General features: G+C 48.9%; 4 protein-coding genes and 2 long non-coding RNA genes across 9 annotated transcripts; 2 read left to right on the top strand and 4 right to left on the bottom strand.

Moving 5' to 3' along the window:
* Positions 1-661: 661 nt before the first annotated feature.
* Positions 662-4,857, bottom strand: LOC130516050 (ankyrin repeat and SOCS box protein 2-like). Its single transcript, XM_057016819.1, has 10 exons — positions 4,678-4,857; positions 4,455-4,624; positions 4,164-4,274; positions 3,837-4,006; positions 3,608-3,763; positions 3,298-3,543; positions 2,207-2,378; positions 1,534-2,101; positions 1,257-1,410; positions 662-1,178 (listed from the first exon to the last, which is right to left on the bottom strand). Exons 1-10 carry the CDS (start codon positions 4,855-4,857, stop codon positions 1,036-1,038), a joined length of 2,070 nt encoding a protein of 689 aa, XP_056872799.1. The 3' UTR covers positions 662-1,035.
* On the top strand, positions 4,395-6,517 carry LOC130516054 (uncharacterized). 2 transcript variants are annotated; one of them, XR_008947340.1, is made up of 3 exons: positions 4,395-4,530; positions 4,584-6,211; positions 6,374-6,517. It is a non-coding gene; the product is annotated as an uncharacterized LOC130516054 (long non-coding RNA). The 2 variants fall into 2 exon arrangements; XR_008947341.1 differs by having other exon boundaries at positions 4,584-6,244; positions 6,309-6,378.
* Positions 6,518-6,562: 45 nt separating this feature from the next.
* Positions 6,563-14,648, top strand: ppp4r4 (protein phosphatase 4, regulatory subunit 4). Of its 3 annotated transcripts, XR_008947333.1 has the most exons (26): positions 6,564-7,266; positions 7,884-7,957; positions 8,039-8,141; positions 8,213-8,360; positions 9,164-9,237; positions 9,361-9,467; positions 9,540-9,647; positions 9,729-9,850; positions 10,195-10,317; positions 10,432-10,574; positions 10,653-10,772; positions 10,867-10,944; positions 11,026-11,112; positions 11,219-11,392; positions 11,474-11,579; positions 11,647-11,794; positions 11,876-12,020; positions 12,107-12,145; positions 12,228-12,299; positions 12,376-12,439; positions 12,511-12,585; positions 12,665-12,755; positions 13,039-13,097; positions 13,163-13,502; positions 14,137-14,292; positions 14,454-14,648. XR_008947333.1 is itself a non-coding variant. In XM_057016788.1 (25 exons), exons 1-25 carry the CDS (start codon positions 7,159-7,161, stop codon positions 14,180-14,182), a joined length of 2,754 nt encoding a protein of 917 aa, XP_056872768.1. In that variant the 5' UTR covers positions 6,563-7,158; the 3' UTR covers positions 14,183-14,383. The 3 variants fall into 3 exon arrangements, 2 of the variants coding, with proteins under 2 accessions (XP_056872768.1, XP_056872769.1); XM_057016788.1 differs by lacking the exon at positions 14,454-14,648 and having other exon boundaries at positions 6,563-7,266; positions 14,137-14,383; XM_057016789.1 differs by lacking the exon at positions 14,137-14,292.
* On the bottom strand, positions 13,440-14,095 carry LOC130516051 (uncharacterized). Its single transcript, XR_008947335.1, has 4 exons — positions 13,959-14,095; positions 13,800-13,906; positions 13,620-13,767; positions 13,440-13,555 (listed from the first exon to the last, which is right to left on the bottom strand). It is a non-coding gene; the product is annotated as an uncharacterized LOC130516051 (long non-coding RNA).
* On the bottom strand, positions 14,539-17,717 carry LOC130516043 (protein Z-dependent protease inhibitor-like). Its single transcript, XM_057016805.1, has 6 exons — positions 17,465-17,717; positions 16,567-16,863; positions 16,208-16,498; positions 15,703-15,976; positions 15,469-15,613; positions 14,539-15,394 (listed from the first exon to the last, which is right to left on the bottom strand). Exons 2-6 carry the CDS (start codon positions 16,847-16,849, stop codon positions 15,209-15,211), a joined length of 1,179 nt encoding a protein of 392 aa, XP_056872785.1. The 5' UTR covers positions 16,850-16,863; positions 17,465-17,717; the 3' UTR covers positions 14,539-15,208.
* A 390-nt stretch (positions 17,718-18,107) lies between these two features.
* xrcc3 (X-ray repair complementing defective repair in Chinese hamster cells 3) lies at positions 18,108-20,421 on the bottom strand. The gene is made up of 7 exons (XM_057016812.1): positions 20,266-20,421; positions 19,783-19,926; positions 19,484-19,696; positions 19,098-19,252; positions 18,817-19,029; positions 18,609-18,646; positions 18,108-18,420 (listed from the first exon to the last, which is right to left on the bottom strand). Exons 1-7 carry the CDS (start codon positions 20,318-20,320, stop codon positions 18,165-18,167), a joined length of 1,074 nt encoding a protein of 357 aa, XP_056872792.1. The 5' UTR covers positions 20,321-20,421; the 3' UTR covers positions 18,108-18,164.
* Positions 20,422-20,490: the final 69 nt, after the last annotated feature.

Genomic DNA, 20,490 nt, shown 5'->3' with positions numbered 1-20,490 from the left:
TCAATGTCAATTAATTAGGTCACAAAATAAAAAATCCCATTTTACAGAGTGAGGGGGCAGGGTTTCCGATGAGACTGAATCTCAGTTGTTAAATTGACAAAAAGGAAGTAATTAGGGGCCAAAGTCACAAACTCAGCCTAAACCTTCCCAGGCAGGAGGTGAAGGGGACCCTGTTGCTAGGCAACCAGGTATTCTAAAAGCTGTAATGGTTGTTCCAAACCCAAACAGAGATGAACAGACAGTGAAATCACCCATCATCGAACTTTAACCTTTATTAAATGTTTGTTTACTGGTCATACTGGTTATTTTACCAGTTACTCTATGTGGTGTTACTGGTGGAATGAGGTGACTAAGAGCGACTTTAGTCTCTGGCCTGTGTGACTACGGGTCCTGGACCTGTTGAGATGTGGAGCCACGTCCATACACTGATCGATTTAGAGAATAACAGTAGTTCCTTTCTTTTCTCAGCTTTGACAGAATTTTTGGGCAGAATTGTAAATGTTTGTTTTCAGAATTAATACATTTTAGTTAATCTTTGAGTACAACCTTGGATTTGACTCGTTTCAGACATCAGTTTCCTTTTGTTGTTTTGTTGTTATTGTTGTCGCTCAGAATCAGCGGATATTTCGTGTGATGTGTTCACTGACCTGTGGTTCTCACATTTTAAAGCTCATCTTCTGATTATTTATTACGTTGATCAGAAAAACACAAAATAAACAAATTGAGAAAAATGATTTTCTTGAAAAAAGTCCCAAATTGAATGGGCAGAATGGGAGGAGCCTTAGCATGTTTGGATCTGTTCTTTATGTCTAAATAATCTTTTCTTTCGGACACATATTTACATCGTCTCCCTTCTTCTGCAACTTTTCACAGTAACAAAGTACAGTATTGAAATTGGCCAAACTGGTTTTTGAACATTAAAAATCGAAGGTTCTCATCAGCAAACGGGATGGCTGATCTTTCATCCATGAGGTGAAGATGAAGGTTTCTCATCATTCTGCTAGCATTTAACTGGATCAACTGGGCTAACTGGGCTCAGCTTTCATCCTGGCTGGTTGTGTGCTGGTGCTTCAGAAAGCGGATCAGAGCTCCAGGCAGCGGCAGCTTCTTCAGATGTTTATGTCCGACCAGCTTCTCAATCTTCAGTCTGCACAGGTGCAGCAGCGGCCGCGGAGGAGCTGTAGCAAACCATGCAAACCAGTCAAACCAGCGGTCTACTGGTGGAGCAGCAGATTGATTACTGGTTATAGGCTCACCTGCTTTGTCCTTGATGACACTCCACGCACTGTAGCTGTTCAGGTGTTCCATCAGTCTGGAGCACAGGGTCACGTGACCAACATAGTCCAGTAAAAGGTCAATGATTGGCCCCGCCCACCGGCAAATACTGGGAGCCGAGATCATCTCACAGAACTGTCCGTCAAACACAAAACTTTCAGTCAGTTAAACAATCAGAATCACCAAAACCAGGATCCAAAAACAATTTCTGCGGTTTTAAGGGCCCGACCACAGCAGGTGTGGTCCAGGTGACCTCACCTGGACTCCTGTCCTCTGTTGTCTGTCATGCGGGACGTCGTCACTACTTTCCGATCGGGTGATATTGATGGGCGGATGAGGTCCACTCCCGTAGACACATTCGAAGCAGCAGAGGGCGTGGCCTCCGTGGTCCAACAGGTACTTGAACATGGGCAGGTACTTCATGGAGAACATGTAGACGGCGGGGAAGGTGGTGGGGTGTGTGGGGATGCAGGCATTGACATCGGCGCCATGCTCCACCAACAGGGTGACGGTCTTGACGCAGCATTGCCTTGCTGCTACCATAAGTGGTCTGAACATGTCCATGTTTGGGTTGGCACCAGCTGCTAGCAACATCTCCACAGCTTCAATGTTGCCGTTGATGACGGAAAAGTAGAGCGGCGTGCTGCGGCGGTCCTCGTACAGCTTGGACCGTTCCTCGGACAGCTGAGCGTTGACGTCGAAGCCTGCCTGGATCAGAAGCTCCAGAACATCATTGCAATTGTATTCAGCAGCAACGTGCAGCGGACTGATACCAGTCCGTCGTACTCTGGCCTTACTGGTAACCGCAATCAACATGGACACGATCCTGGAAACACAGAAGGTCCCAGGATTTAGTCCCAACCAGGAACAGCTCAAACATACAGTCTCAACAACACCAATCAACCTAACGGCAAAATGCGGCTGCACCTACGCCTCATTTCCTGTCTGGGAAGCAACGTGCAGTGGTAATAATCCCGTCTTTCCGGGCTTGTTGGCATCTGCTTTCTGGGAGATGAGCAACTCCACGATGTCTTGGTGCTCATTTTTAGTCGCTTCGTACAGTGCGGTGGCGCCGTCGGCTGCCTGACTGTTAATATCTGCACCTGTGGGGAGGAGCACGGACAACACGTAAAAAGACAGCGGCAGATAGAGAACAACGAAAAGGAAAATGGAAACAGGATCATTCCACCAACAAGCATGTACAAGCATGTATCGTCTCCTTCACATGGTCAGAGCTTAAAATAAAACCAAGAAGAACCCGCTCCTGATCTGTTCCCTCAGAACATCTAACCCTGTCTCAGACCCAGTAACCTTCCCTCATACCCCCTAAACCGTCACTCGGACCTCCGACCCTGCATCGCACCCCCTAACCCTCCCTTAGACCCTCTAGCCCTGCCTCAGAACCTCTTACCCTCCCTCAGGCCCTCTAGCTCTGCCTCAGAACCTCTAACTCTTCCTTAGACCCTCTAGCCTGCCTCAGAACCTCTAACCCTCCCTCAGGCCCTCTAGCTCTGCCTTAGAAACTCTTACCCTCCCTTAGACCCTCTAGCCCTGCCTCAGAACCCCTTACCCTCCCTCAGACCCTCTAGCCCTGCCTCAGAACCTCTAACCCTCCCTTAGACCCTCTAGCCCTGCCTCAGAACCTCTAGCCCTCCCTTAGACCCTCTAGCCGTGCCTCAGAACCTCTAACCCTTCCTTAGACCCTCTAGCCCTGCCTCAGAACCCCTTACCCTCCCTCAGACCCTCTAGCCCTGCCTCAGAACCTCTAACCCTCCCTTAGACCCTCTAGCCCTGCCTCAGAACCTCTAGCCCTCCCTCAGACCCTCTAGCCGTGCCTCAGAACCTCTAACCCTTCCTTAGACCCTCTAGCCCTGCCTCAGAATCTCTAGCCCTCTCTCAGACCCCCGACCCTGCATCACACCCCCTAACCCTCCTTCAGACCCTCTAACCCTGCACCAGACCCCCTAAACCCTTAGCGTGCCCTTCATAAAGATAATACTCGAGCAGGTCTTGTGTACGCACCATGTTTGAGCAGGAAGCGCAGCGCTGCCAGCTGTCCACTCTGGGCTGCGGTGAAAAGCGGCGAGATGCCGTAAATATTGGTCAGGCTGAGTTTGGCTCCAGCCCTCAGCAGCATTTCGCACGCCTCCACGTTGTTTCGACACACAGCTTCCTGCAGTGCAGTCCAGCCCAAAAGGCAGCGCGTGTTCACCACTGCACCGTGGTTCAGCAAAGCCGCCACCATGGCAGTATTGTTGCGTTCACAGGCTGCAGGACAGGTCAGATTGTACCAGAGACCACAGAAACTACAGGTGAGTCACACTGTTGCTACCTTTGTAGAGTGGAGTCTCTTTCTCCCGGTTTGATATGTCAGGGTCGGCTCCATTTTCCAACAGTACCTGGACACACGGCACGTGCTCCTGACTCACAGCTACCATCAGAGCGGTTTCACCACAGTCTGCTTTCTTATTGATCATCCCCGGCTGAGCTGCTCAGGAAACACACACGTACATGGGTGGGTGTGTGTGCGTGTCTGTCTGTCTGTGTAGTCTGTGTGTTACCTGACAGCAGAACTCTCAGACACGTGTCCTGACCGTACCACGCCGCCTGGTGGATGGCGAGCCAGCCTTGTTTGCTTGGCAGCATCAGCTTGGTTCCTGAATGCATCACTAACCTTCTGACTTTATTGACGTCACCTGTGCGAATAGCCTGGAACAGAGGCTCATCCTCCCTGAGAAACAAACACCAATAGCAGTTACAACTACTAATATCCACGTCTGGGCTACAGTGGTGGAGGGGCAGAGCTTATGGCTCTATTCTGCAGTCCTGCCAGCAGGAGGCTTCAGACTGGATGACCTGTTGGCGTGGAAACAAGGCAGGTGACTCACTCCTCCAGTTCAGGAACAATGTGCAACAGGCTGCCGTCTGCTTTACGGTACGCTAACATCCTCTTCCCGGAACCGGTCATAAACCGACTGACTGTCCCAGCAAAGGTCTTCCTGTCTCAACACAACAGCCAATCAGAACACAGGAGAACTCTATTCCCCCCCCCCCCCCCCCCCCCCCCCCAGGAATTTTGTCCTTTTTACTTTGTTTTGTGCAACAACAGAAGAATTTAAAGAGCACAAATATAAAGATCTGCACATTTAGAAGAATGAGAAAAAGAAATGAGTCCATACGGATCAGGAGGCCTTTCTGCAGGTGGGTTAGGGGAGCTGTAGTCCACAGGTGGGTTGTGGGAGCTGTAGTCCACAGGTGGGTGTGGGAGCTGTAGTCCACAGGTGGGTTGTGGGAGCTGTAGTCCACAGGTGGGTTGTGGGAGCTGTAGTCCACAGGTGGGTTGTGGGAGCTGTAGTCCACAGGTGGGTTGTGGGAGCTGTGTTGGTTGCAGGTTCTGGTCACAGGGTGCGGTGGAGGAGTAGAGGTTGTAGCAGCGTTGTTGTTGTTGTGTGTTTCCTTCAGACTGCGCTCGATAGCGAGCTGCAGTAGCTCGTCATCATTCAGGTGACTGTACAAAGAATAATCATCCAGAGCCAGACTGGGAGCTGTGGATCCAGACTGGGAGATGCTGGGTGCTGCCATTGTGGAGCTGGAGATGATCAGACTGTCAGAGATCAGAGATCAGAGCTTCGCCTGTGTCCTCTGTGTGCCTGTTCTGCGTCTGTCTGTTGCTCACGTCTGTATCGCTGAGGTTTATTTTAAGACTCTGCTCTCATGTTACAGGCAGCAACACGAACAAGTGACTTCACACACACTCAACTTTGACTTCAGCAGCTCCCAAAGTCCAAAAATCACATGTTTTTAACCTAATTTACCACTTTAACAACACAGTTGCTGACGTGAGCTCCAAAATCCCACATGAAGTCAGTCACATCAAAGATCTCCGAGCTCTTCATTGATGTGATGTCATGTGACCGCATCTATAATTAGTCATAAACCAACCAAAGGTTAGCCACAGCTGAGAAGTATAAATCATGAAAACACAAGAGAGGAAGTTACTGAAGGTTACTTCCTGTCTGAACTGAGGGGCAGCTTTACACTCATCTGCTGAAATTTTAAACACAAAAGCAGATGTGACAGTAATGTGGAGAGATGCAGCATCAGCCTGCTGCAGGAGACAGACTCAATAACAGAGGTCCTAACCCCAACCCATGAGGAACTTTACCCTCCTGCCGCCTGTCTGATACACACGAGGACTCCTGAACCAGAGGAGAAAGTTGGGGGATATCACGGCTAGCTGTATCACTTTAGCACAGCGATTGAAACCTTCATCACACCTGGACCTGATCTCCTACAGACAGAACACAGAAACCTGACTGGACTGTTGGCTCCAAATCCGTTCTGGGATGGACCTTAACCACCATCAGAGGGAACCGCTAATGTACTGCTAACACTTAGCTAACTCATGTCACTGCCATGCTGCTAACATGCTGCTACCATGCTGCTAACATGCTGCTAACAGACTACTTTTACAACTCCACAGCTTTATGTTGCATCACAGATAATATTTGAGTCAACAATTAATTTGTTGAATTTCGCACCAAAATCAAACCAATAAAATGGCAACGGAAACTGAGAGATTTGGTTCCACGGTTCCTTTTCAGATTTGCTGGTATTAACGTTATTTCAATGTGCAGAACATTTCTTTCCTGACGGAACCCACTTGTCTTCTGTTGCACGTTCCCTTCTGGAGATGGTTCTGTATCACCTGATGAACTGAAGAACATCTGAAAACCAGCAGACATAGTTCTGATGTTACGCTCAAACCAACTTCAGCATGAAAAAAGTTCAAACATTTGTAGTTTGTAATCTAACAGCACTTGAGGTTCTGACACATCTGCAAGAGGAGCAGGAGGAGGGCAAAGAGGAGTAGGAACAGGAGAATCAGGAGGAGGTGAATCAGGACGTGGAGCAGGACGAGGGGTTGGAGGAGCAGGTGAATCAGCAGGACGAGGGGTTGGAGGAGCAGGTGAATCAGCAGGAGGAGGGGTGGAGGAGCAGGTGAATCAGCAGGAGGGGGGTTGGAGGAGCAGGTGAATCAGCAGGAGGAGGGGTTGGAGGAGCAGGTGAATCAGCAGGAGGGGGGTTGGAGGAGCAGGTGAATCAGCAGGAGGAGGGGTTGGAGGAGCAGGTGAATCAGCAGGAGGAGGGGTTGGAGGAGCAGGTGAATCAGCAGGAGGAGGGGTTGGAGGAGCAGGTGAATCAGCAGGAGGAGGGGTTGGAGGAGCAGGTGAGGGCAAAGAGGAGCGGCTGAATGAGGAGGAGGATCAGCAGCAGGTGAATCAGGAGGAGGAGGAGCAGGAGGGAGATGGGTTTAACTATATTGATCAGTAAATATTTGAGGTGAGTTTCAGGAGGGCAGCAGAAACATCCGCAGATGTTCAGGCTGCTCTTCTTCTCGTCGTCAGTGTGAAGACCTTCAGGAGGAACCAGCAGAACTGGTTTAGGGTTTTCTTTCCGCCACTCTGTGTGGGCCGGTCACTGACGTCACGCTGTGCGCTTCTTCACGCATTTCTGCGGGACGTCCGCACCGCGCAGCTCCGGAGGAAGAGGACGGTTGTGCTGCCGATGAAGGACTACCCCCCCCGCACAGACCGAGGATGGGGCCAGGTGGCGGATGCGGTAACGGGGGCGGGGAGACCCTCGCTGCTCAGACAGGCGGATGTGATCAGTGACGTGTTTGCATCGATCCGGCACGAGCTTCTCCACACACACCGACACCCCCTCCCCCTGCTCAGGGATCTCCTTGGAAACGGCTGGTGACAGTTCTCCCCGTCCTCCTCCTCTCCCACCTCCTCTTCACCAGAAATGTTCGGTGGTGAGATCGGCCGGGTGCTCCGTCACTAACAACCAGTAACAAACTGGGAGGGTTCCAGTGAGCTGATGTTCCCGGCCAGGATGACTCTGAGCCAGCCCAGCATGCTGTTCGGGACGCTGGAGGAGCTGCAGGAACTGGCCTTCATCGAGAGGCCGATCCGCCGGAGCCTCAAGGTACCTTCATCCCTCCATCCTCCTCCTCATCCGCTCACAGCCAGCGCGTGTCACAGTCGCACAGGTGAACGTGCCTTCATAACGGACACACGATGAAGATGATGGTGGTGGTGGTGGTGATGATGATGATGATGATGATGATGATGATGATGATGATGATGATGATGATGATGATGATGATGATGCAGAGGGGAGACCCGCTGTGTGCGCAGCATGACGCAGTTTCTGTCTGTCTGGCCGAATGTCTGACTGACTGCTTCCGGATCGGGAATCTCATGCTCTTCTACGTTTGTAGATCGATTATCAGTTCAATGATTCGTTCTGACATTTTTATTACAGGCAGCGTGTGTGTGAGAGTGTGTTTGTGCGTGTGTGAGTGCGTGCGTGCGTGTGTGTGTGTGGGGGGGGGCTCTTCTTCTCTCATGTAAAAAAGGGGGTGGGGGTTATGGGTGCTCCCAATTATATGAATGAATGAATGAATGAATGAATGAATGAATGAGGTGGGAGGGGGCGTTACTGTATGATGAAGACACAGTGTCACTTCCACAGGCTGAATGTGAATGTGTGTTTTAAGTTTTTGAACGTATGTTGAACTCAAACGTGTTTGATTGCACCAGACTGCTGAAGAGATCGAGCAGCTAACTGTGGATGAAGACCTCAATGACATCGAAAGAGCCGTCTACCTGCTCAGGTGTGTGTGGTTACCTGCTGTTAAATGTTACATCCTGGTCCTGACCTGGAAGAAGCCTACGTTGTCTTTGTCTCTTCTCAGTGTGGGTCAAGAGGTTCAGAGAGCCAGTGTCATCGGAAACTTGCCCAACCTTGTCCGCCAAAACCCAGCTGAAACATTTCGTCGGGTAGTACCAAAGGTCCGGGTAAGTGTGCGCTAACTTCAGATGATCGTAGGTTTTTAATTCTGGTAACTGTTTCTGTCGGGGTCATTCAGGAAGTTCTAAAAGGAGCTGGAACAGAGATCCAGCTGTCAGCAGCAACGTCATTTTTAACCATCCTGCAGGACGACATCATCCTGATCCACACGCACACCTACTCCATTCTAAAAACAGTCCTGCTGCACCTGAACCATCGAGACACAGGTAACCACACCTGAACCATTGAGGTTACACAGGTACCCACACCTGAACCATTGAGGTTACACAGGTACCCACACCTGAACCATCGAGGTTACAAAGGTAACCACACCTGAACCATCGAGGTTACACAGGTACCCACACCTGAACCATCGAGGTTACAAGGTAACCACACCTGAACCATCGAGGTTACACAGGTAACCACACCTGAACCATCGAGGTTACAAAGGTAACCACACCTGAACCATCGAGGTTACACAGGTAACCCCCCATGAACCATCGAGGTTACACAGGTGCCCACACCTGAACCATCGAGGTTACACAGGTAACCACACCTGAACCATCGAGGTTACAAAGGTAACCACACCTGAACCATTGAGGTTACACAGGTACCCACACCTGAACCATCGAGGTTACACAAGTAACCACACCTGAACCATCGAGGTTACACAGGTGCCCACACCTGAACCATCGAGGTTACACAGGTGCCACACCTGAACCATCGAGGTTACACAGGTGCCCACACCTGAACCATCGAGGTTACACAGGTGCCCACTCCTGTCTGTGGGTGACTGACTACAGACAGTTTGTGTTTAGCTATTTTTAATCAGTTTTCCTTAATCAGCATATTTTGTGTTGTTTAAACATGTTTGTGTGAGGGGCCATGTGGTCGTCTGTAGGTTTACCTTTGAGGCTCTGAAGAATAAACGGCTGGTTGGGTGCACATATTAAAGAGGACCTTCTGTCCATGTTTGGGTACAGCTATGGTTTTGGGAGTGAGATGGGATGTTGCTGTGTTTTTTTCACAGTGGTGAGCAACGCCTGGTTGGAAACGCTGTTGCTAGCTATCAACGCTCTGCCCAAAGAAACCATCAGACAAGAGGTACGAAAGAAACTTTCCAAACCAGCTGCTAATCACTGATTCTTGATCAGTATCCAGATGAAGGTAAACCTGAGCTCAGAGCCATAGCTATGTACACTAACACACCTCCCTGTGTGTCTACAGGTGCTCAACTCCCTCCTCTCTAAGTCTCATCTGTCTCAGTCTCTTCATGCTCGTCTGGCCACCTGTCGCATTTTAGGGAAAGTTGCCAGCAAGTTTGATTCTCAGATGTGAGCTGCACACCTGTAGGTGGTGTTCAGGTGTGTCACACCTGGTCTAACATGACTGTCTGCCTGTGTTAGAGTGAAGAAAGAGCTGTTGCCATTGGTTCAGGCTCTCTGTCAGGACACTGAGTGTGAGGTCCGCGTCTGCATGTGCCGTCAGCTGGAGAGCGTCGCCAGGGCGCTCGGGTGAGTTTCTCCCACCAAAGGACGCTAGCAGAAAGAGGTCAAAGCTCTGCTGGGGCAAGTGCTCTCCTGCTATCTTTTCAGGATGGAGGATACCAGGATGGAGTTGCTCCCGGAGCTGATGAAGCTGACCGAGGACGAGGAGAACGGTGTCCGCCTGGCTGCCTTCGATACAATCATTAATCTGATGGAGATCATGGACAGCGGTGAGTCATGGGCCTTATCTGAAGAAGGAAAGTTAATATTTCCTCCTTTCCTCCTCAGTGGGACAACCAATCAAACTGAGCAAAGGTTGAGATGTAGATGATATAAGATGAACTATCCTGACACCAGCACCACCATCGTGCAATGCCGATGTCTTTTATGCCCCTTTTCCACTATCCTTTTTTTTTCTGTGCCAAGCCTGTTCTGCTGCTGTCCACCAGGGGGTCCATCTTCTGTCTTTTGTTGGAGTCAACAGCAGTATTCCCCAAGCTTCACACCCAGCCCTCCACACCCTCACTGCACCACCATTACACCTGTAAACATGCTAAAATCTTCTGTGTCCCAGACGACAGACTCCACATCGTCGTTCCGCTGGTCATGTCAGTGTGCCAAGTGTCACCACAGGTGGATGATGCCGTCGTGGCTTCGTTGTCATTTCAGTTTGGAAAGATCTGCAGTGGACTGGCAGGTGAGATGCATCTCTGGACCCAGTCAGAATACTCATGAGTCCACAGTCACATTAGTACTGGTAGTAGTAAATGGGCACAGTTAGCCAGCACATTTGGCAATCGTTGTGTTTCAGGGACTCTCTCTGACGAGCAGAAGGGTCAGCTCCTCCACCGGTTTAAGGGGCTGTGTCTCACCGGTCTGCACACTGAAGCACAGCAGACTAATGGCAATAATGAAGCAACACTGATCCGCTGCAACTGCTGCTACAACCTGCCGGTAGACTCTGAAGCATCTGGCACAGCTGGAGATCTGTGTGAAGTTCTGATCACATCGGTGATGTCCTTTCCCCCTCAGGCCGTGCTCGTGTTTTCTGATGCAACGCACTTCCTGACAGAACTTTATGCGTCTTTCTGTAGTCTCTGCTGTGACCCGGAGGTCAGCGTCCGACAAAGCGCTGCAGCCTGTTTCCACCAGGTCGGTTGTCATTTTATGGGTTTTCCTGACGATTAAAGATCTGACGTGATGCTCAAACATGTAGCCAGTCACCTATCCATCTCCTCACTGTCAGGTCGTAAAGCTGCTTGGATCAAACGTCCAGCTGGTCCACAAGGAACTCCTTACTCTGCTGCAAGACGATGCTCTGGAGGTCAGTCCACCATCAAGGAGACACCAGTCCATGTGTTGTTTACATGTTCACTGAGGGGTTTCTATTGTTCTTCTTGTTGAGGTATTGGACGCTCTTATGGATCACCTGGAGGAGACATTACAGATGTTTTTTTCCAAGGGCGAGAACCTGGTGCTTGACAACAAGGGGGTAAAGGTCCTGAGTTGAAGCAGTTCATGATGGCGTTTTTGCTGTTTACCTCTATAATCCTGTTCTATTCTCCCCATCCCTGCTGTGTTCTCCGGGTCCTCGCCAGTTTCCAGAGCTGCTGTCGACTCTGATGTTTGCAGAACAGAGGGTCGGGTCTTCTCTTCGCTGGCGTTTGCATGAAAAGCTGCTCCAGCGTTACAGCTGCCTGGCAAGATTGCTCCCAGGAGAGCTCCTGCACCAGAGTTTCTCCCCGCGTATCTTCCTCATCCTCACCACTAATGTCAGTGTTGATGTCGGCCAGAAGGGGCTTCAGTAGGTCGAGTCAGGCAGCTAACTTCTCCTCTGATTCTCATGGCTGCAGAAGGTGTTGCCGGTTCAGAGGGAAGCAGCTCGGACTTTCTGCACATTCCTACGCTACAACCGCAAACAGGAGCAACGTCGTGAGATGATGGAGCGACTGATCCAAGGTGGGCTTGATCGGAGCAGAATCTCCTGTAGTGGCTCGAAGAACTTCATTGTGTTTTGTCTGCTCAGATCTGGCTCAGGGTCGGAGCTACTGGAACCGCTTGAGGTTCCTCGATATTTGTGAGACAGCCACTGAAATCTTCTCTAGAAAATACTTCAACAAGCACTTCCTGATTCCGGCACTGGAGCTGGTCCATGACCCTGTTGCCAATGTCAGGTAGTTCCATCACTGATCTGCTGTGCAGGAGGGAGGTTCTCTCCACCCTCTCACCTGTCCACCTGCTCACCTTTCTGTCAGGTACAAGCTGTGCCAGCTGTTGCCCAGGCTGCGTTCATCGATCCGTTTGCCGGCTGATAAACAGCTGCTGCACCAGCTCAACTTCTGCGTCCAGAAACTTCTGTGCCGAGAGAAAGACAAAGACGTGGTTGCCACCATCCGCAAGGTGAGCTTCTGAGTTGCGACCGGTGGCAGGCCGTGTAGGTCTGTGAGTGTCCATGACGATCTTACTGTGGACCAAATGTTTTGCAGACAGTCTTAGAACTGGACAAACTGGACCTGACTGAGCCGGTGAGCAGCTGGTGCTTTGATTGGCTGAGTAAGTCGAAACATGTTAATTTTCATTCCATTTAATCTTTCTGCACCTCTGCAGTTTCACAAACGTCAGGAGAAGGATCTACTGGACCAAAAGAAGGAGAAGGAGGAGACTCTGTTACTGGAAATGGTGAGTGGGACACTACACTGTTACTCTGCGCCAACCACCTCTGGTCTTCTCCAAATGACATCACCTCTGCTGTCAGGAACATCTGGAGCGCCAGCAGAGTGATGAGAAGATGAATTCCAAAAAACTTGCTGACAGAAAACGTGAGTGAAAATCCAATTTTCTCCATCCAAGTGATCCAAGTTTTGCATCACAAAGGGTGTTTATTTGACAGGAAGAGACAGTAAGACCAGTCTGTCAGCATCCAAGTCCATGTCCATGTCCTCTTCTGGAGCTACAGTGTCTTCAAGTAAGACCAGAGCTCCTAGAACCCGCTAACATTTTCAGTGATGAAGGTGATGGTGATAATGTCTTCCTCCTCCTAACAGGTAAAGAGGTGAGGAAGGCTAAGCTTTTGAGGAGTCGGTCCCTCAGCAGTCAGCCAACCACCTCCAAATCTCTGAACCCCGACCGACCTCAGTAAGAACCTTTGCTTCTTGGGTCTGGATTGAAAGGTTAAGCTAACATTTATCACCAATGTCATAAGACCTCATCAGGTCGCTGATCCAGTCTGGTTCTCTGGGCGACATCAAAGCAGAGTTAAACCAGAGAAACAGTAGAAATGATCATCTGTAACATGATGTGGCTGCTAATGTAGACCAGGACCTGATGAAAGATGACCAGTTAAACCAGCAAGGAATGACAATGTGTGACACTGTGCTGGTGCGGTCTTATGTTTTCTTTTTCCGGTGGTGTATCGCAGAAAAATGAAAGCCAACGCTCCAACTGGACACGGAGAGTCGTCCATGTTACTGAGCAAAGGTAGAAGCGACAGCATCACATGTCACATGATTACTGCAAATTTATCCTCATCCCTCATTTGACAGATGACTGTCTGAGTTCCACCCGCTACACCATGACAACCCAGTCATCTTCAATGCCGGTCCTGATCCGCAGCAACACCACCAGCCTCCTGGACCGGGTCAGTACATCGGACCACAGAAGCAGTAACGTGGACCATCAGAACAATGTAAAGGAAATGAGAACCAAAAGAATGGAGCACAAATCCAGTATCTTGGACCACAGGACCAGCACTTTTGAGCAGACAGACCATAGAACCTATACCCTCGACCAAAGAGACCATAGGATCAGCACTTTGTACCAGCGCAGTAAAACAATGGACCGGAACTATGGAGGGAAGGACAGCCATTCTAAAAAGTTGTCAATGTGAGTTGTTGTCAAAATATTCAAGCAGAACAGACCCACCACGTACAGGACACCTGTCTATCAGGACACCTGTCTGTCAGGACACCTGTCTGTCAGGACACCTGTCTATCAGGACACCTGTCTGTCAGGACACCTGTCTGTCAGGACACCTGTCTGTCAGGCCACCTGTCTGTCAGTCCACCTGTCTGTCAGGACACCTGTCTGTCAGGACACCTGTCTGTCACTTCATCCACCTGTCTGTTAGTCCACCCATGTGTCAGGCCACCTGTCTGTCAGTCCACATGTCTGTCAGTCCACCCATGTGTCAGGCCACCTGTCTACAGTCCATCTACCTCCCTGTCAGGCCACCTGTCTGTCACTCCATCCACCTGTCTGTCAGTCCACCTGTCTGTCACTTCATCCACCTGTCTGTCAGTCCACCTGTCTGTCACTTCATCCACCTGTCTGTCAGTCCACCTGTCTGTCACTTCATCCACCTGTCTGTCAGTCCACCCATGTGTCAGACCAGATGACAGATTTTCAACCCTGAACCAGAAGCAAACCCTGGTTCTGTCTTTTAATCCTTGTTTCAGGGTTAGGCTTTGAGGTGAAACCACTGTCTCTCTGGATTACGACCTTTTTGTTTCATTTCCAGAAACAGGAAGTCCAATGCTTTCAGTGTCCAGTCAGAGTCAGACTGAAGACAGTGGTGTCGTCACTTTCCCACTAAGCCATTAGCCAATCAGCAGTCAGGGACCAATGTCCTCTGGAGCAGCAGCAATGTTCACTTCAGAACATTACCCAGAATGCAGTAGGACATTGCATCATTACTTTCTCTGTATTCTGACAATCCACCCTGTCACCTGGTTGGTTTAGTAAATGTCAATAAAATGTTTATTTGATATGGAGTTCTCTACTCTTCTTTAACATTCTCTTCTCTGTATGGTTCTGTACTATTCTCTGCTGTTCTAGATCAGCTGGGAATCCCGTCTTCATGCTGTGATTTGAGATGTGATGCCACACTAACTCCATGTGACCTGAGAAGCAGAGACCAGACTTCTGTTCACTTTTAACAAATATTTTAGTAATTTATTGTTGTCTATATTTAACACAGTTACAGCAGGTGTTAATGATGATTAGTTTCACTATTAAAGCTTTATACTGCCATTTTTCTGGCTTGAACATATGTTTTTACTACAGCCATATAAATGCCGGTTATGGTTCGATTCCATTACTATTATAAAACCAGGCAGCCGTGGCTGCACTGCAGCTGATCAGAGCTCAGGATGGAGAAGAAAGATGGTGAGAAACTGATAAACTCCGGCGTTTCCTCTCTGCCAGTGGCGGAAAGGAGAGTCGACCATGGCAGAAACATGGGCGAAGGTGAGACTGGTTCAACTGGTTCATTGTGTTCTTCATATTTTAACAGTAACAGAATTGGATCAGTACCGCCATTTAAATTATATTAATATGAATTTTCAAGCCAGAAAAATCAATGACTACAGCTTTTTTCAATAATTCGTAAGACAGCCTACAGTAATACTTCCAATACAACATGTCCTGTAAGTGCGACTTAATTTGTGGAAATATGATGATCGTACTCTGGCTCATGACTGCGACGTCATGACATGCATCTTTCGTGGTTGTCTCCAACAGGGGGCGCCAGCCTGTAAACACCACTTTAGAACACCAGGTTAGGAGCAGTCTGTCACACCCCACATAAGTTACTATGCAATCGGGTTAGTGACTCGCCCCATGAACAGCACACTGCCAATTGTCTGGTGGTAGATGATGAAGAGGAAGGGTCTGTTGATGGTCAGTCGAGGTGGAGGGTACGAAAACGTGCTGGCTCCACCTGCTGTGGCGACCTCATCCCTGCTGTCACCGACGAACACAGCAGATTTCTGATAAACCTGAAGACAAACATAGTGTTAAGAATTCAGGAGGACGGACGGAGAGAAAGAAAGACAGATGGACGGACAGTCACCTGAGTCAGTTTGGGACCTTTAGATCCCATTTCAATGATGTCAGCGTCATCCTGGAACATTTTATTCATGTTGAGAGTTTGCAGGACGTCACGCAATGCGTAGGACTTTTCCAGCATGAAGCGAGGAAGTTGAACTTCTAACTTCCTGTCCAGCAAATAAAACCAGGGCTAATTAATTATAATTATTATCATTACTATTACAAAGACCTTGAGAGGAGGAAAGGAGTTTCTCACGTCTTCTTCAGCTGTCTGATCCATGCTCGGATCTTTTCGCCCGTCACTTTCTCTTCCACATCGATGATGTCTACGTCTTCATCAGGCAGCACGACCAACATGGCCATCGAGTCGCCCATGGGCAGCTTCAGCACGCCAACCTTTAGCGAGCGGTCATATGCCAGGAAGTACTTATCGGCCCGGAACATCATGGGAACCATGACCACGACATATTTGTTCACATAGAAACGCTCATCCTGAGTGAGGGATGCGTTGAAGAGTGGACTGAACTGGGCTGAAAGACAGAAGAAAGGGTTTGTCTCTGCAGAGAAGACCCGCTCATTCAAACACAACCACCATTTTCCCTGTAGTGATAGGTTGTGATTAGCAACTGAGTTGATGCGGAGGTAAGATTAATAGCACAGCTAACCCTCCCACACACACACACACACACACACACACACACACACACACTGACAGGTGAACCCTGCAGCTGTCAGGACCCCACCCCTCGGATGAGACTTACTCTTGTAATAAGACACAGTGGCCAGAAGCAGCTCAGTCTGGGCGTCCACAGCAGTGACCACCTGCTGAATCTGGTCTCCGGTCTGATCCTGGGCCCAGCGGTTGATGGTAGTAATGGCTTCGGCTTGGTCAGTGTACCTCAGACTTGGCATGTATCCCCCAAATTTTGTTTGAACTAATTCGCGGAGGGATGCTGACACTTCAAAGTTGTGGGAAGGGAGAAGAGCCACGGCCTGCTTCAGGTTGGTTATGTTTCCCGGCTGAATGGCAGTCCTCAGATTCTGGAACAGCTCTGAAAGCAAAAATCGCCACGTCACAATTTAAGATCAGAAAATAGTCCATTCCATAATCCTGTTGTACCTGGCAGCATCTGAGCATCCAGTCCAGTCAGACCGAGTCCCTGCAACAGTTGCTCTTGGGTCGGACCACTGGTGGCGCTCAGCAATGCAGACAGTGCAGTGGATAAGGCAAATGTAGACAAGCAAACATTGTCGTCAGTTCTGCTGGCGACCGCTTGGTACAACTTCACTGCAAAGTCTGTATTCCCATTGGTGAGCTTCTCCACGGATCCATCAGTGATCGCAGGGGACGCCAGGCCCAGTAAAAGGAAGCCGGGCAACAGGAGCGACAGGAGAGGAGTCATGTTCACAGCGACCTCTGTTGGAAAAGTTAAGACTTTCAGGGTTTTTATCAACAATTTCAGAACTGTACACGAACAATTGTTAGAATGTTATCTTAATAATATGAAGATTACACAAAAAGGATGCAACTGTATAACATATTTGATTCCGTGACGTCACCCCTGATAAAGCAGCGCGGTCACAGCGTGTCATCAACAATAATAACACCAATCACATCAATAATAATAATGAAGACAGTTTACGTGCTTTTAAATTGATGCTGAAACTCCCGCACTTTCTTAAATAATTTAAACATCTGTATTACAGCGTCCGTGGCATTTATTATGACGGCTGCTGCTGCCTTTCTTAAATTATCGCTGCAGTCACGCCCTCATGACAAAATTAGAGCGAGTTTCGGTTTTTTCGGGCTCACTTTTATTTTTTCAAAAATATTGTTTATTCTAATCCTAAAAGCGACCGTTATCAATTTCGGCCAGGATTGATAATAGCGCTTATTGCAACGCCCCGTTATCTAATCTAATGACGTATTCCTGATAAAGAAAGGGCGCACAGGTTGACAATCGGCTGATCAACACCATCCTCCGGAAACAGACAGAAATACACATTTAAACCCTGACCTTTAGCAGATTTTTGAGTTTTGATCAGACGTTCCTGGTCAGCTTTCGCAGCAAACACGCCATAAAGTCATCTATTTGTGCTACTCCACTTCCGGTCATCCGTTTCACGACAAAATCATCTGCGTCAGACAGGGTCCAGCTGCAAAGCTAATCCTTTCCTTCGATTTAACAAAGTGTCCTTGGACAGGTCACGGTATTCGAGGAGGATGCTGATCTTTCGTGATAATTCCTGCGTGTTTGGGTCTAATATTCATGCTTTTATTTTGGAAACGGCTTCCACCGCCTCCGGCACCACAACGGAGATTGCGCATGCGCAGTAGTCTGCCGCGGCGTTGGAGGTGATGCGTGAACACAAACACATAATTCTGTTCGGTTTCGATTAAAAATCCGATCTACTGAAACTTTTACAAATGTGCAAATTATATAACTCCAACTAATTCTCTGCATTAACAGGATGACTATCGAGTGTGATAATCTTAAACTGAAATCTATGTATTTCTCTCTTTAGCCGCCCAGCTTCCATGTGTGTTTGATAAAAGTGCCACTGATAAATCTAGTGGAGTCATCGGAAAGGAGAGCCACACCTGACTGACGGTCCCCATACTTCTGACATGTAGACTCACTGATAAAGAACAACGTGGTATTGCAAATATTTCAGTCACACTTTATTACACACACACCTGTGTTTGTTTGTAATGTTTTAACATATTTGTGAGGACTGATGCTGGGCTTGAATTCTGTCAGAGCTCAGGACCCCTCGAACACCTTCGCGCCACACGGCAACATCCACACCACCTCGGGCAAGATGAGGGCCAAAGACTACCTCCAGCCTGCGGAGGGCGCTGTGCTGGTTGCCACGGGAGATCGTTGCGTGACTGCGCAGCATCATCAGCCGCACACACACCTGATTGGCCCAGGTCAAACCCAGAGCTGGTGAGACACTGGAAGACAGAGGACTGAGAAGAGAAGAGCAAACCCAAACCAGAACAAAGTAAGTTCCAACCTCCTCCAAGTTATTGTTGAAGAAACATGAAAGTGTGAAGGCACCTGGACTTTGTCTGGATCTAAACCCTTTATCTGTTTCATGTCTCAAAAAGTCCAGTTGTCTTCAGGAAAAGCAACTTCAACATCGACCTGCTATTACCCCAGAGACTTGTCGGTGTCACTGAACACGTCCGTCACCTGAAACACAGAATCACAGCGAGATTTTAAAACACTATTAAAAACAAGAGTTAAAACTAACACCACAAGGGAAACCACGATAACAGAGTGGTATTTCAAAAACTTTTTTGTTTCTCCTATTTTCACACTGTAAAAGTGTCTGACTCTTACGGAGAGGAAAGTGGGATCACCTGGTTGATGCACAGGACAGTTGTGCTGAACTCCTGGCTCAGTCGGTGCAGCATGGAGGACACATTGAGCATCTGTCTGGTCCTCTCCTGCCACTCAGCAGCCTGGAACTCACACCTGAACAGAGCTGCCAATGAATCCAGAACCACCAGCCGGGCCAAACCCCGAGCCAATAGGAGGGGGACGCGGCGAGAGAGACACACCTGGAGGGAGTCCTGCAGGTAAAGCCCTGGTCAGTGGAGTGACTCTTTTGAACCAATCACGGAGGACCAACAGCACTCACCAGGTCGGCCGTGTGCTCAACATACACGTGATCACTGAACTTGAGAGTGCTGATGAGTGACGGAGGAACGTCAGAGCGCATCACATACTGGTCTGTGACCAGCTGCTGCAGACGCCGGATAGGGAACGAGTTCTCGGTGCATATGTACACTGCTCCTACAAAATGATGGACAGTGACTGCCCCGCATGAAGCCTTCAGGGATTAACAGGATGCCAGTAAAACTAAAGTTTCTTGTGTTCAAGTCCAACCCTGTCACTTCTTATAATAAGAAAATTACATTTCTGAATGGTTTCATTTATATGTTCACCTAAATAAATCTAACTGGTCTACACAATTACTGCACTTAGCTTGGTCAGAGCTACTGATCAGAGGTCAGGGAATGTTACCCGAGTCCAGTCCTCCATAGTCTGTGGGGTACTGCACGCAGAGACAGAGCTGCAGGGCTAGCTGGGTCTTTCCTGCTCCACTCTGTCCTGACAGCTCAGTGATGCGCCCCACAGGAAGACCCCCTCTCAGCAGCTCATTGATCACCACACAGCCAACACCAAGTCTGAGGCCAGGCTCCAGTCTGGGACACTCTCCACGATGGAGCAGGACAGCTGAACACACACATGTATAAAATCATAAACATGACATGACGATTACGAGCACTCAATTGGCAAAAATGCATGATGGGAGCTCAGACCTGGAACTGGACGGTGTGGTCTGCACGCAGCAGCAGCTGTGGCAAGAAGCTGTTGGACATCTGATGGCGAGAGACCTGTGATGGTCTGCAGCTCCAGAGCAGAAACACAGAGGACGTCCCTGGGCGACCTCAGCCTGGCTGCAGCTTCAACATGTGAATGCAAACACAACCACATGCACGTCTCTTACACCAGGAAATTCCACAAAAACACCTTTTAAACTGTGCAGACAAGCAAGTCTTATTTGTTCTCAAAAAATCAGAAAAAGAAAGCCAAGAAGAAGTTACCAATATGGACAATTATCAGTATGAATGCCCCGTACCTCCATCTATATCTAAAAACACACAACACTCTTCATTAGAATGAAAAACGTAAACAGATTTGCTGCTGCTGCTGACGCCCTGATCAACTACATTCGGCAAGGCTACGTAAATGTTTGTTCTGCTGCAGTGAATGAAAGTTTGAAGGAGTCCGTCTCGGTTCACCTCTCCTCACGCCTGCAGCGATCCTCGGGTTCAGCTCCAGGTCGAGACGGTCCATCTCCCGGCTGAAGGCATGATGTAAAACTGCATCTAAAGTTTAATGCTTCAAATCATTCCTGATAAAAGATGGAAAATGCGCGCACGTCGGTGCGACGTCATCAACATGCGCAATCGGTTGAACCATTCACTCGAGTTGGAGAGGCCGATAGTGATGAAATGTAACTCACG

Source organism: Takifugu flavidus, chromosome 19 (genome assembly GCF_003711565.1).
Source record: "Takifugu flavidus isolate HTHZ2018 chromosome 19, ASM371156v2, whole genome shotgun sequence".
In the NCBI taxonomy this organism is placed as follows: Eukaryota; Metazoa; Chordata; class Actinopteri; order Tetraodontiformes; family Tetraodontidae; genus Takifugu; species Takifugu flavidus.
This window is presented reverse-complemented; position numbering and strand designations above follow the sequence as displayed.

Excerpts from the sequence above, each read along its gene's own strand:
- xrcc3 (XM_057016812.1), bottom strand. The coding sequence starts at position 20,320 with ATGGACCGTCTCGACCTGGAGCTGAACCCGAGGATCGCTGCAGGCGTG. Across the intron at positions 19,697-19,782 it reads ACCACACCGTCCAGTTCCAG|CTGTCCTGCTCCATCGTGGA; the intron begins GTCTGAGCTCCC and ends GTGTGTGTTCAG. Across the intron at positions 18,421-18,608 it reads GACACCGACAAGTCTCTGGG|TCCTCTGTCTTCCAGTGTCT; the intron begins GTAATAGCAGGT and ends TTCTCTTCTCAG.
- LOC130516043 (XM_057016805.1), bottom strand. The coding sequence starts at position 16,849 with ATGACTCCTCTCCTGTCGCTCCTGTTGCCCGGCTTCCTTTTACTGGGC. Across the intron at positions 15,614-15,702 it reads ATCAGACAGCTGAAGAAGAC|GAAGTTAGAAGTTCAACTTC; the intron begins GTGAGAAACTCC and ends TTTGCTGGACAG. Across the intron at positions 15,395-15,468 it reads AAGGTCCCAAACTGACTCAG|GTTTATCAGAAATCTGCTGT; the intron begins GTGACTGTCCGT and ends GTTTGTCTTCAG.
- ppp4r4 (XM_057016788.1), top strand. The coding sequence starts at position 7,159 with ATGTTCCCGGCCAGGATGACTCTGAGCCAGCCCAGCATGCTGTTCGGG. Across the intron at positions 12,021-12,106 it reads TGGTTGCCACCATCCGCAAG|ACAGTCTTAGAACTGGACAA; the intron begins GTGAGCTTCTGA and ends AATGTTTTGCAG. Across the intron at positions 12,586-12,664 it reads TGGAGCTACAGTGTCTTCAA|GTAAAGAGGTGAGGAAGGCT; the intron begins GTAAGACCAGAG and ends TCCTCCTAACAG.
- LOC130516050 (XM_057016819.1), bottom strand. The coding sequence starts at position 4,857 with ATGGCAGCACCCAGCATCTCCCAGTCTGGATCCACAGCTCCCAGTCTG. Across the intron at positions 3,764-3,836 it reads TCTGAGAGTTCTGCTGTCAG|CTCAGCCGGGGATGATCAAT; the intron begins GTAACACACAGA and ends TTTCCTGAGCAG. Across the intron at positions 2,102-2,206 it reads TCCCAGACAGGAAATGAGGC|GATCGTGTCCATGTTGATTG; the intron begins GTAGGTGCAGCC and ends CTGTGTTTCCAG.